General features: G+C 45.7%; 1 protein-coding gene across 1 annotated transcript; it reads left to right on the forward strand.

The window, feature by feature from the left end:
• Nucleotides 1-286: 286 nt before the first annotated feature.
• Nucleotides 287-1,192, forward strand: LRRC30 (leucine rich repeat containing 30). Its single transcript, XM_032421274.1, has one exon. It carries the CDS (start codon nucleotides 287-289, stop codon nucleotides 1,190-1,192), a length of 906 nt encoding a protein of 301 aa, XP_032277165.1.
• The last annotated feature ends 13,489 nt before the right edge of the window (nucleotides 1,193-14,681 follow it).

Below are 14,681 nucleotides of genomic sequence, written 5' to 3' on the forward strand. Positions count from 1 at the left end.
TAAAACAGGGGCCGAATGACAGTGACAGCTGTCTTGTGGCATTCAGAGGGACTCGAGCAGTTCAGTTCAGCAGTCTCAGGGACAAGTATACCATTACAGCCTGGCTGCTCCGAGAGAAGCCACCTAAACCCGCCCTCGGGGCCGGACCACGGCGGGGTGGCTCGGGCCTCTGCGAGGCCCCGCTGAGACTTCTCCGTGAGCTCCCTGCGGGCTACAGCTCGGCTTTCAGCAGCTGAGGGACACCCTCCCAGCCTCCCCAGAGGCCAGTGGGTGAAAAGGAAGGAAGATGGGGGCCAAGCAGTCAAGCGCTCACTGCAGGGACAAGGGCCCCAGGAGGATGGTGCTCCTGCGCGGGAGGCAGCCCTTCTCCCCGTGGGATGACAGCCTGCTCTCGGGAAAGGACCCCCGGGCTCTGCTGAAGCGGGGCATGCGCCACGTCAGTTTCAGCCTGGTCACCAAGGGAATGACGGACATCCCCGACTTTCTGTGGGGCTTGTCTGAGGTCCAGAAGCTCAATCTATCTCACAACCAGCTCAGGGCTCTCCCGCCCGATGTGGGGAAGCTGAGTCGGCTGGTGGTCCTGAACCTATGCGGGAACCGCCTGCGGAGCCTGCCCCGAGAAATCAGCCTCCTCAAGAGCCTGAAGGTCCTGTTCGTGAACATGAACTGCCTGACGGAGCTGCCGGCTGAGCTGAGCGCTTGCAGAAGCCTGGAGGTCCTGAGCTTGTCCCACAACTGCCTCTCCCAGCTTCCTGCCAGCCTCGCTGACCTCTCCAGACTGCGGAAGCTGAACCTCAGCAACAACTACTTTGCTCACATCCCCATCTGTGTGTTTGCGCTGAAGGAGCTGGATTTCCTGCACGTGGGCTCCAATCGCCTGGAAAACATCGCCGAGAGCATCCAGTGCCTGGTCAGCCTGCAGATCTTCATTGCGGAGAGCAACAACATCCACTCCTTCCCGCGGTCGCTCTGCCTGCTCACCGGCCTGGAGCTGCTGAACTTGAACAACAATGACATCCAGACCCTCCCGGACGAGCTCTACCTGCTGTGGAGACTGGGGCGGATTGCTTGGAACCCCATGGACAAAGGGCTCCACATTTCCCATAACCCATTATCCAAGCCTCTGCCGGAGCTGGTAGAGGGGGGCCTCGAGATGCTCTTCAGTTACCTCAAGGACAAAAAGCACAACTGACTGGGCCCCGGAGGCATGGCCAGTCGCCAACTCATGGACACCTGTCGGCTGGGTACTGCTCCAGTCTCAGCTCTCTGCTCTTACTGTTCTTGTTGGTTAGCACTTGCGTTTGTATTTGCTGAATGGTATCGAACACCCATTCTATGGAGGTGTTTGTTTTTACCTCTGTATGTGCCTGAGAAGCCCCCTGATGTGATGTTCATCTCATCCCAAACATAAATGGAAATGGGTCTTGGGTTTTCTCCGAGGAGAAACCGTTCTGACTCTGCCGAGGAGCAGTGGGATTCAGCCCTTGGAATAGGAGGCAGCCGGTCTGATTCAAGGGAACTCAGAAGTCAGATACTTGCTAAGGATGTGCTGTGGGCCCAGTATGGTACAGGACACTGACACCATCTGGTTTCAGCCCTTGAACTGGCAGCCTGCAGTTAGGGAGCAGCAGCGAGACATGCTTCTACGTCAGCCTCGATCAAGCGTTACTGGGGACCAAAGAGCAGGCTGGAGGACTGCTCTGCTGGCAATGACCGGGTTGGGCAGAGCTTCTCCCCCGAGTTCTGGGGGAAACAATCATAACAAATCTGTCTCTAAAATGATTGTACAGTAACCCTCCAGCTGCTCATGTTTACGTCTGCTGGTGAGTGACGGGAATAGCATGAGGGCTATCAGATAATAAATACAAACCAATTTTAATGCACAGTTTCAACCTTCTTTCCCAATCCCCTGGCACCCACCCTCATATCCCTGAGCTTTTCTAGAGACACCAGCCGATAGTTAAATCATCTGATTCTATTTTGTCGTCTCCTCTCTTACTAGATTTGCCCTTCAGGGGTGAGCTAATAATTGAGGGGGAAAATGGCCAAATGGCAGGAAGGAGGAGGTAAGGTACAGGTAAGTCACACACAAGAAAGTAATTACCCTTTTCACATTCAAAGGAGGGTAATATCTGCCACTTGGCTTTTACACGTGGACATTTTAAAAATGAGTTTGGCGACATTTAAAAGCTCTTTGGACAAAAGGCTCCGTAAAAATACTGTTTGTTTTGCTTTTAATTCTAAGAGTACACAGCTGTTTGATGAACATGGACATTAGGATGAGCAATTATAGAATTCCTGCCACCAGGGTCACTGGATCTTACTGCTGTCACAGCAGCCAAGAGCCAAGAGCCCCTAAGACATAACCATTTATTTTGAGGTAAAGAAATTCCAAAGAAAAGATGGCAGTGAAGAAAGTACAGTCCTTTCAGATCAATGGAGAGCCAACTGCTCAGGTTTGGGGGCTGATTTGTCTACAGAATATAGCAAACGATATCAAGACTTGCTTAATTTCTTAATACCCTTAGTTTAATTTAGTTAAACTTATCTTTCTTAGACCTTTCTCTTCTGTAGGCTGGACACTGGGCTAGGAGCTCAAGAGTAATAACGCCCTGCTGCTTCTACCAAGGAACTCATGGTCTGGTGAAAGAGACAGACCCACGTGGGTTTCTACAATATATGGCAGGTTGTGATCCCTGCTGAAGGGAAATGTAAGCAAAGGCCACACTGGACAGTGTAGACTAGATTGAGCCCCGAAGCCTCAGTAACCAAAGAACAGTGACCGAAGGACACGACTGGGGTGAGCCAGTCATCCCCCACCCCGTTCACTCCAGCCATGTTGTCCCAATCCCCCACCCCCCACCCCACTCGGGAAAGAGTGGCAAAGCGCTGGGGTGGCGGGTAGCACCCTCTCAGGTTCCGAGCTTAGGCAACTTCAGCGTGGAGCTGCTCAAAGGGGTCCACATAACTTATCCATAGAAAAAGTGATTTTCCCAATGGACCCCCAAGTCAATTTTCCCATCCCTGAAAGAGGGAAGCCAATTCCTGCTGTTAGCATCAGATACCAGAGTTCCATTAGCACGTTCGTGCATGAGCTCTTCTGTTGAACCACTGCAAACAGATCTTACCAGCGTCGCTGGGAGGCAGCTGAAGAAGTCCCCTCTAAACGCCCCCTCCTACAGTACCGAGATGTGCATGTCCCTGCCAGGCACACACAGACACACTCCAGTAGCCTCACCCCCGTTAGCTTGCTGGAGCCAAGGCTATTTAAAGACTTCAGTGGAATTCTTCCTTGACCTCATGACTCAGTGGGACATTATAGGGTGAGCCTTCCTCCGCAGAGCAGGACTGGGCAGATCGCTTACTGCAGCTTTTTGGCTAGAGCACATGCAGCTGTCAGACAAACGCCGGCTTGTGCCAGGATCACGCCTGTTGCTGTGTGCCGCTGAAGAACCACTTGGGCTCACACTGAATTTCCACGACCTTGCACTGGGCAGAGAGGTGGGCCAGGAGAGCAGCACCGAGCTTTTCCACCGAACCGTCCTTTTATTTCCTCTCCTTGCTTTTTCAGTCACTTGCTCCCACAGTAACTCGACTCCAGGGAAAGCACGGGACCGTATTTTGAAGGTGACCCAAGAGCAGATTATACCTTCTTATAGGAAAAAATTGGTGTCGATTTGGTTGCCCGCTGCCATGCTGCCGCTGGTGCCTTTCAAAAGCACAGCGGCACGTCTGCCTTGTTCATGCTTGGCGCGGGGGGTCATAAAGGTAACCGCAGTTGCCCAATATGCTTTAGATACTGATTCTTTGTGAATGCTCCTTTTTGTTGATAAAAGGAAGTGCCGAGCGAAAAATAAAGGTAAACGTGCTTAGTTATTCAAAACACTAACGTGGAGGGAATTTGATACAAACTTCAGTGTCTTTGCTGTCAAACTCTGCAGTTTGCTGACTGACTGAATGCTTTTTGCTTCTCTTTTGTAGTTCTAATACTGCCACATTCAAATAACTCCCAGGTATTTCTAAGGCTTTGGCAATCAGAGAGCTGAGGATGGCTGCGCTGGCTGCCGAGTGTATTTAGCCAAAGAATACGCACTAATTGGGTGCTTGATGTGGGGAGCTGGCGGCCCGCATTCCCGATGATATTGTGGTTTTCATGTCACTTGGCTCTCAGTACGGAGCAATCTCAGTGGTGTGTTCAGAAACACCTTCTGAAGCTGTTGCAAACTAGAAGCATACAATTAAGAAAAAATCGTAGGTTCATGGGAAAGTAAGATGACTTTGAAAAGACACATCTGTTCGAGGAATAATACCGCTAAATGCATAAAACTGCTGCACATTAGAAAGAAAAATGAAGTCAGCTTGTTGACTTAATAAATAGTTAATAGAAGACTTGTGCTCCATTCTCGGGCTTTAGTTAATAGACTGCATGTCTGTAGTTACCTAAGATAGAGTGACTTCAGAGCCATGCACCTGTATCTCACAATGGAGTCATGCTGGTGCTGGAAAGGGAAAGAGGGAATGCTGTTATTATTTGCAGGGACACACTAAACGAAACCTTTTTCTTATGGTGATGGATTATTGCTTTTTAAGATTCTATTTCATAAGCCTCAAAGCACGTACTGAATATGCATTTTGGTAGCTATACATTAATTACAAACAGAGGAAGATTAAAGGACCCTGGGCTTGGTCTCTGGAAGATACAGGCAGGTATCAGCATCCCGAGATTACCGGGTGCGTGAAGCTGGCCTGGGGTGCATCTCTTCAGTAATACGGATGGGCTAGGGAGAGTCTGGACAGAGTCACTGAGGTGCTGTTACAAATGATGAAAGACAGGAGTCCAGAAAATGGTGTAAAAACCAAAAAAGGCAGAAATTCAACCTGCTAGATTTAGCTAAAGTGAAGGTCCTACTCAATTGTTCCATAGATAACTATTTAAGCACCTACGTGTGCTCTATCTTATTACTCCACCAAAGAATTATTTTCAGTACTGTGTGAGATATACTTGAGAAACACAAAATACCCAGCCTGGATGAAATGTGCAACTAAATACCAGTACCCAATAATTATAATTCATCCAAGAACACCAAAATACAACACCTTCAAATATTTTAAGGAAACATAATAAAATTCAGAGAACATGAAAGCTACTATAAACAATAACAGGAACAATCTTGACCTTGTGGAGAAAAGAACTTTTTACAAATGTTCCTTTTAAGTTACCTGTCAAGTTATGCGTTGAATCCAGAGCATTACTAATTAAAGAGAAAAGGACAGCATAGTAATAAAAGGGAAGCAGAGAGGGCTCATAATGAATTTGTAAGAGCTTGGGCGTCATTAGGCAAACATCACTGAAAGCGATTAGCATGAAGCTTGCTATGCAGATTTTTAAAGTAGTGTCAAAGGAATCTACTTGCAAGGAGAGGGCTTATTTTCTGCTGCTTCTGACTCACTCCTTATTTCAGCACAAGACAGAAAATAAAAGATGAACTGGCATCCATCCCCAAAGTGCCAAAGTATTTCCTGATGCTCTGGAGAGATACATACATTGTGAAAGCTACAAGACTAGTGGCTGCCAATGGAACATTATATCATCACCCATGTTCTTTGGTTTCTGGAGTTCCCCAGAAGCCAGTGTGGCAGGACATGCCACTTAGAGAAGCCTGTGTTCTTCTGTCTCCTGAATGTCACGCTGATCACTCTTGTGCACGCACAGGGGGAGAGACGCTGCAGGTGGTAGGGAGAGCTCTGCACTGACAGCCAGATATGTCAGTTGCACGGCACTAACTGCATCGCTTCGTCCGAAGACTATGCAGGTGTTGGGGACATGACAAAGGAACAAGATCCCCACCCTCCAGGGACTCCCATATCCGGAGCCAAGAAGATAGGCTCGGCTAAACAGCTAAATGGGAGGAAAACTGCCTTAGTAGATGCGTAAGTGAATACAAAGGCATGCTGGTGAGATTATAGGAGGGGCAGAAGTGTGATGTGATTACAATAGTATGAGGTACACACAATCTGACATGACAGTTATTGAGCTTTGTTTTGCTTTGTCTTTTGGAAAATTTGTGAATCTCACCATCCCAGAGCGGTCTGCTTTGTAACACCTTTGTGGCATATTTTTTTTCCTACCTGAATCTAAGATGTTGGGGGTGCACATGGCCGGAGAGAGGGCATAGCATGATAATAGCAGCACCATGCACCAGGGGTTCCAGAGATACTCCCGAGCCTCTCCCTCCCCTCATTACAGGCAAGGAGGGTTCTGAAAGGACCCAGGCTGGCAGTGGTCTTCAACACTGACTGCTCATCAGAATTCCCTGTGGAACTTGAAAAAAGAAACCCTCAATTTCAGAGATTCTGATACAGCTGGATTAAGTGGGGCCTGGGCTTCTTATTTTTAGGTTTTTGTTTTTTTTTTTTTAAAGCTCAAGTCGGTAATTGTGTCGCTGACTCTATGCTGAGCAATGTTGATGTAGGCTCTTCCCTGAACGGTGTGATGTGGGACTGTTAAGCCAATGGTGGAAGCTACCCACTGAGATAGGGCAGTAAGAGGTGAGAGATCCTTGACCTTGGCTGGCACAGGGAAACCCTGTTGGTGCATTGTGATGGGGTTCATCTGGGCACTTGTTAAACATCTAGAATCCCAGGTCCGGTTGGTGTACCTTCAGATTCAGGAAGTCCAGGGCAGGGCTTGGCATGGGTAGGTCTGACAAGCACTCCCCATGATTCCTATCACATGGCAGACTGGAGAAGATGTGGGCTAGCAGAATGTGTCCCACTGGAAAATGGGAAAGGCCTTGCATTCCAGACTCAGCTACGACCTAGGTGCTCCTGATTTTCCTGACTGGTTCTGCCATCAGACTTTGAATTCTTTGCTGACTCTTACCTTTGCATCCAAGATACAGAAGATACGCAATGATAATGTATTAAATGAATGAATAGCAAATAAGGAAGTGAACTCATACACACAGATGACTTACCCTCTCCGGGCCTCAGTTTTCTGTGAAGTGAGGTAATTAAACTTATTTTGACGTGAACTCACTTCAAGCTTCCTTCAGTTTTAAAATTCTGATTGTATTTTGTTTGTTTTTTTGCTTTGTCTTCCCCTTATCGAATGTCTCAGTGAATAGACAGCTGAGCTTATAATCATTGTGATTACTCAAGAAAAGCAAATAAACATTGAGGAGCTTGGTCAAGATCAGTATGAGTGTTTTAATATCTCCTTGCGGCACCATAGAAAATATCATTAATTTTGAAGCAAGTTTGCAGACCTCCAAATTGTCTGGATTCCACCTCTAACTTTTTATTGGATTGGAGGCTCAGAAGAGATAGTCCTGCTTGGCTTTGTTGATTGGTTGATTCAAAACCCCTCCTGTTTTTCTGGAAGATAAAAGATTCGTAATTATCTGTTTTCCATTAAAAACAAAAAGCTCATTGGATTTGGTTCAATAACATGATTTAGGCACTTCAGAGTGGAAACCTTTCCTCTTTAAAAAAAAGCATTATGTGTTCCAAAGTGTGAATCGAACTCTTACGATAAAATTCATGCCTCCTCCACAGCACTTCTCTGTCCACATATGCAGATGAGTCAAACTTGAATTTTGGTATAAGTTTTCAAAAGTGACTTCTGCAAATGAACCCACATAAGGCTGTAAAATAGCTCTCCCCTTAGTTTCTCTGATTCTTCATAGTGGTCCTCTCTCTGCCTCCACTGCTTTAGTCAAAATCACAAATGGATAATATCTACACAGTGGAAACTGGAAATTAACAACCTGAATTTGTTTTTGAATAAACTTCCTTATAAGAGGGTAAGTTATGGTTGTGTTCGATAAGAATTTTTTTTTTTTTTAAGATTTTATTTATTTATTTGACAGAGAGAGAGAGAGAGAGAGCACAGGCAGGGGGAGCTGGAGAGGGAGAAGCAGGCTCCCCACTGAGCAAGGAGCCCAATGCGGGAGTTTATCCCAGGATCATGCCCTGAGCCAGAGGCAGATGCTATCCCTCTGAGCCACCCAGGCGCCCCCCCGATAAGAATTCTTGAATAATTTTGTTGCCATCAGTACTTAGAGAACTAAAAGGGCAGTTTTGGTTTTATCCTCCCAGGCCAAGATACAGAGGACAAGGTTAGGGAATGTTTTCATTCTGGAAATCACAGAAGTAGTCTAAACAAAGAATCTAGCCAAGAAGGATACAAGTCTTCTTTATGTTTTCATATTTTATATTTTCTTATTATCATGATTTAAATGTCTATTGTAAATAATCTAGAAATCTGTTTAATCTCCCAGAAATGTATATAACATGTTTGTTACAGAAAACTTCTGTTGTTCATCTGACCATGTAGGATGTTGGCTCTAGAAAATTGAGTTTAATCACTTGGTTTGTAAATGAACTTGGCAGGCTCTTATTATTAATTCACCACTACAAAGAGCATCTTAGTGGACTCTCTCCTATGGCTGAAGGAGGAGACCCACTCTGCGTCTGATAGGTCAAGATGAACAGATGCATTGTTTTATGCCCCGTGAGACCAGTTGCTTCACAGTCGTCACCCATTGTGCAAAGGCCAAGGATGAATTCGACAAAGGCACCTGGCATGTGTGCAGTAAAGTGTCCACTCAGCAGGGCTAGAGTGGTCAAACTCTGCACATTTTAAAGAAAAGCCTGGCCTTTGACCAGTTCCTGGGAAATAACCTCTAAACCCTTGGAGGACCCTGTCTGACCAGTGTCTTTGTATATATACCTGGGCCACACCAGATAGTCTATGCTCACAGGGTGATTTATGGTGTGGCCCTTGGCAACACAGTGCCATTGTGACCTCTGGAGAGGCCAGAGACAGAGGAGCTAAGTCAGCCACACTGGAGCTCCGTGCCTACAGGACAACTGCCACTAAAAATCAACCAATCCCCAAGGCTCAGGTGAGCTCCCCAGGTTGCAGATACTCTGGATGCGTCACACATTTTTGCCGGGAGAATTCAGCACTGTCACACAACTGCAATCGGAGAGGACAGTGGGGACCTTGGGTCGGTCTCTCCTGGGTTCTGCCCTATGCTCCCTAATCTTTGCTGATTTCGACTTGTGTCTCTGCTCTAATAAACCATAACCATGAGCATAACAGATTTTCTGAAGTTTGTCAGTCCTTCTAGCAAATCATTGAACCTGAAGGCGGTCTTGGGGATGCCCGCAAAACAAGGGTTAGAGAGTAGATTTTCATGAGGAAAGCAAGAGAAGAGAAGCCACAGGCCCTCAGATGCCGCCTCCATGCTGGCCACCTGTGGCAGGTATGTCTTTCTGGGAGAGAACTCACCTCCCTAATTGTTCTCCCTTTTTATAGGGAAATCTTGAGTACAATAATCAGACCCTTTGGTCCTGTCTCTCTGGTTTCGATGCTAGGAGTTGTCTAAGAAAACCAGCAACAGAGCACCAGAAATCCTTGGCCATCATGGATTTGCCACAAGGATGGACCTTACTGGTCCCAGAGAAGACAATCTAGAGTACCATCCCTTTGCTGGAAAAAAGGTGGAGCCCTCATCCCACTAACTCACTATCCAGGGCAGCCAGAGGGAGCTTCCACATATTTTTTTTTTTTGAGAGATAAAGAGAGAGAACAAGTGGGGGAGGGGCAGAAAGAGAGAGAGAGAAAATCCCAAGCAGACTCCATGCTCAGCGCAGAGGGTGTTGGGCTCAATCCCACGACCCTGAGATCATGACCTGAGCCAAAATCAAGAGCCGGATGCTTAATTGACTGAGCCACCCAGGCGCACCCCCCACCCCATGTAATTTTTAAACATGCTTACTCCTCAAACAATCTTTTGACAAGATATTAGGCGTATCATCAGGATATTAAAAGAAAATAAGTGGCTGAACAATTTTGAAAAACAAAGAAAAAGGTCTCCTGGCATGGATTCACGATTTTTCCCACACGTTGGTTAAATAATCTGATTGTCATTTATATCTTGCTAATACAAGGTCTTTCGAACAGATCCTACCCTCCTAGCTCAAACTGCAGAGACAGCCCACAGAATTTTATCTTCTCACTGGGAAATTATTTTCTCCAATGTGTTTTGATGATGACAGGCCTTTTTCCATCTCGCAGTTCCTCCTCCTCCGGGGAATAGAAATGTAAGGAATAACTTCTGATTTGATACTCGCTGTTCTCCCCACGTATAACCAAGTTTTAAACACTGTCTACAAACTTGCTAACAACCTACTTTAAATCTATACTCTGGAAAAATGAGAAACAAAGGGGAAGAGAAGAAAGACCCTTTTTAAAAGAATACATTTGAGAATACGTGTGAAATATTTGGAAGGAAAGATGGTTCACTAATTCTACTGAATGCATAGTATTGTATAAAGCTACATCTATGTGGGGTGTAGGGAAGATCATCTCTTAAGCTAAAATCCTGTAATTCTGCTACATAGAAAGTCTCACTGCAGGTGAAGATGCTTTCCTCTCTATCTTAATTCAAAACTTCATAGTTCATCACTAATTCTAGAAAAGAAGGATCAGTGTTTCTGTTTACCAGCCATAGGAAAGCAACATAAACACACTTCAAAATTCACAGGATTTGTCAGCTTTGAAATCACAGTTCTTGATTTTTTTAACTTAAAGGATTGACATTATTTTGACTTTTGTACAAAAGTAAGGCTTTCTTAATAATGTTACCACATTATTTCAAATCTTTAAAATTCACATTTTCATATAATGTAACAATATCGTATAATGCAGAGAAGTGTCAGTTCATTTGATATCAAAGGCAATAAAAATTGTACATTGTACCCAATTCCATAGTTCAAGGGATGGCCAAAGCTTCGTCTATATTCTCGTCTTAATCTTCCCAGGCTAACATCTATCCAGTAGTTGCAAACTCTAGATGTAGAACAAACAAAACTTAAAATTCATCTAATCTGAACTTCTTCCCCACACATCTTTTTAAGAAACATTTGTGCTCAAACACGTCCAGGAACTGGGGCTCACCCATATGTAAACAGTCCAGTCTATTGATTTCTTGATATTTTTCTCTTAAATATGATCCTCGTGCCTTGTTCTCCATCCCAGTAAATGGTGCCTCCATCTGCCAGCATCTGACTCTCTTAATCCTCTTATCTAATCTACCACCCAGTCCTGAGAGTTCACCCCAAACCCTTCGCCCAGTCTCTGCTGCTGTCCTTCTGTCCATGCCATCATCATGCCTCATTCTGATCTCCCTTTTTCCTCCTCTCGGCCCCCTTTTCATGCATCCTCCACTCAAGCACTAAGAGGGATATTTAAAAATGTAAACAAGATCATGGTAGGCTGCTGCTTAAAGTCCTTCAGTATGTATTTGCAATAAAATCCAAACGCTTTAATATGATCCACAAGGTCCTGCAAACTCTACCTCCAGCTATTTCTTCAGACTCATTGCCTATCCCTCTGTTCTCTCACAAATGTGCACCCATGCTGGCCTTCTTTAGTTCTCGAAGGGGCCAAACACTGCCCTATCTTAGAGCTTTCAAACATATTGTTCCTTCCCCTGGGAATGGTCTTGCCCAGCTGCTCACCCTTCAGATTTTAGTTCACATATACTTTCTCAAAAAAGCTTTCCCTGACCTTTTCCTTCATCATTTGTTCTTCATAGTCCTCACCACAATCGAAAAGATATGCAAGTGCATGTGTGATTGTGTGCACACATAATGTGTATATGTAATTACACATATACACATACTGATGCGTGATGCATATAATATCTCTCACCCCAGCACAGTGGGCAGCAGATCTGCCTTATTTCACTGATGAATTACCCCACCTATAACTTTCTTCCTGGCCCACCTTAAGCACTTAGTACATTGTCCAGAATATATTCACACCTAATTATTAGAAATCATTAATTTAGAAATTGTGTCTTAGTTGAAATTTGTTAATCAACCAAAGGACATATGTGCATCCCTGATTAAGAAGTGCCTTTTCATATAAAACATTAAAACTTATTGTACTTGAGGAGTAAAAAATAAACATATGAAGTGCTTATCACTTATTTAGGTTAACTTTAATGTGAACAGTGCATGCATAATTAAACTCACAGTCATGAGTTAAATAAATAAATGATGAGCTTAGGGACAGAATGGCCACCATTGGCGGTATCATCTCTTTTACTGTTTGTTTGACAGAGGACATTATCCAGTTGCTGCAGTTTAGCTACATAGATTTCTTGGTGGTACATGGAGTGAAAAATAATAAAGATTAAATATAACAGCATAAGTAACGTTTATGGAGTACTTGCCACAAGTCAGGTCTATTTAATTCTGACAAGATGTCTCTCTAGTACGTAGGTACTCTCATTACCCCATTTTACAGGTTGGGGGACCGAGACTTGGGGAGCATAAATTGCTCATCAGTCTAGTCATCGAAGGGGTGGGGCATTGACTCCAGGTCTGACGCCACTCTCCTTGCTCATAACTGTTGTATTGTGCTGTCTCCCAGCTATGTTGCCCCTGATCTGCCCACAGAGCATCAGGATCGTGCCGGCAGGGGACCCCCTTTCTTTGTGCTTGGATATCTCCCCTTACTAGCACACAAAAGAGTTCTTAACTCACACCTTGATAAGAAAAGACTGAATTCAAGGGAGCTCTGCAGTTTACTCACGATTACATTTATTTTGTTACCTGAGTATGTATTTAAGAAAGAGTTCATTAATATTCTAGCGTGTCCATGACAGTTTTTGGTATTACTACCAATTCCCCCAATATGGGTACCGGGGAATCCTCATCTAGAAACTGATCTACATTGAGTCACTATGTAGTGAGGCATCTCTCCTAAATAATTTCTACGACAATCCTGTTAATGGGTTATTTTCCATAAATGAGGAAAGCTGGGTGCAGTGCGTGCCCACAGTCATGTCCTCAGGGCCAGCAAGCCTGGAGGAAGCTGATGCCTCACCTAGCCTGGGCTGTGGCTCAGTGAACGATAGCACAGGGAAATGTCAGGAGGCGTCATTTAAGGCCATTGAGGCAGGGACCCTTGTGGGGAGAATTGGAAGTCAGTGTAAGTTGAAGCTGGAGAAAATAAGAGAAAGGAGGGCTGGGGGGAGCAGAGAAAACCAGACTCAGGCTGGATTTCATAAGCTTCCAGAACAGGTGCTCCAGGAGGTGGGGGGGGGGCGTAGGGGTCTCTAAGGAGCTGGGGCAGGTGGGTTGACCGCCACCCGTTCTTGTTCCCCCAGCTGCCAAGCCAGGAGCCTGCAGGGCAGTCTCGGTCCTGCTTCTGGGAAGTCCTCCTCCTTTGACATTCTGCTTCTTCCCTTCTTGCCTGCTGTCCCTGTTAGAGCAGCCCCAGCCTGTAACAAAACCAGTGCGCTCTTCTGAGACAGCCACGAGCATTTGGGCCATCATGGCCAGCTGTTAAATCCTCCACGGACAACCTTCCCATGTTAGCTGTATGGAGTGCATCCCCCCCGGTCACATTTCTCCCAGTGATGATCTTTGAGCTCTAGCGGTTGATGCCCACACTGGTACCACTCGGGAGTCAGGGTGATTCGGACGTGTGACTTCCACTCCAGGCTCCAGAGCATCCACGGCTCTTGTGGGCACATTCCCACTTGTGGGCAAACACCGAGGAAGTTTGCTGGAAAGGAGATTCTCACGTGGGATGCATGCTGTCGTTGTCCAGGCAGCCTGTCCTCTTCTCGTCTCCCTCTCTCCCCACAGGCGTCTTCCAGGTGACTCTGGGCTGAATGCCATCCCTGACATGATTCCAGACCACACTCCACGCTGGACAGTGCGGTTAACTGCATCCCCGACTCCAGAGCTCCAAACACGCCAATCTGTCTCGATATACTAAGTCTATCATTTCCAATTCAAACAGGTCTTCAAACATTGTAGAAAGTATTTTACTGATGACTTTTTCTGATAAACGAATACAAATATTTTTACACTCTGGCTTCAGTTGTAGCAACTCTTAAAATATTTGGCTGTGAAAATCGAAGACAGTTTAAGGAGTGTTTTAGACATCAACTAAGCCCTTCAATAATGCGTTCAATACCTCTAAAAGTGACAGCAAATCAAGGATGAAATGAAACAGTAAACAGAGCGAAGGCAGATTTCACATATGGTGGCAGCTCTGTCATTGCAAGCCTCAGACGGAACACTGGATCAAAATGCCGAATGTGATGGATGACGCTTGCACGTCCCAGATGAGTTGCTTTGGCTGCTGACAGAGAGCATGCATTTTTGCACTGTGTGTTCTAAGTCAAAAGAAAAAAAAAATAAATGTAGGGCACGGTTTAGTGTCATCCCATGGGAACTTCCATGGCCCGAGATATTCTTGTGAGAGGTGCAAATCTAGGCATGCTATTCCACAGTTTGCCCCTCTTTGGGAGAGAGCAACAGTGAACAAGAAAGAGGTCAAGGGCTCTGCCAGGGCACCTGGGGAGGGCGTGGCCTGCTGGGAATCCCATGAGCCCACCCCAACTCTCAGCCCCTTCCTGCCTCCTAAAGCCCAAGGCACTTTCCCCCAGAGCTTGTGCTCCTCATGTTTCCTAAAGGTCTCCATGTGTTAGGGCTTCACTTCTCTGCCCACTGCAGCCTCTTCCAGTTCCTATCTGCCTCTGCTTTCCATTCAGGTTCCTCTTACTTCACTCCACTGGATGCCTTTTTTGTTGAGGTCCAAGTAAGCCACTGGCTTCTCTGATCCCCGGATGCTCCATGGGATCCCT

Source organism: Phoca vitulina, unplaced genomic scaffold, assembly GCF_004348235.1.
Source record: "Phoca vitulina isolate PV1807 unplaced genomic scaffold, GSC_HSeal_1.0 scaffold24, whole genome shotgun sequence".
Taxonomy (NCBI): Eukaryota; Metazoa; Chordata; class Mammalia; order Carnivora; family Phocidae; genus Phoca; species Phoca vitulina.

What these genes read in the sequence shown, in the direction of transcription:
- LRRC30 (XM_032421274.1), top strand. Translation starts at nt 287, where the DNA reads ATGGGGGCCAAGCAGTCAAGCGCTCACTGCAGGGACAAGGGCCCCAGG.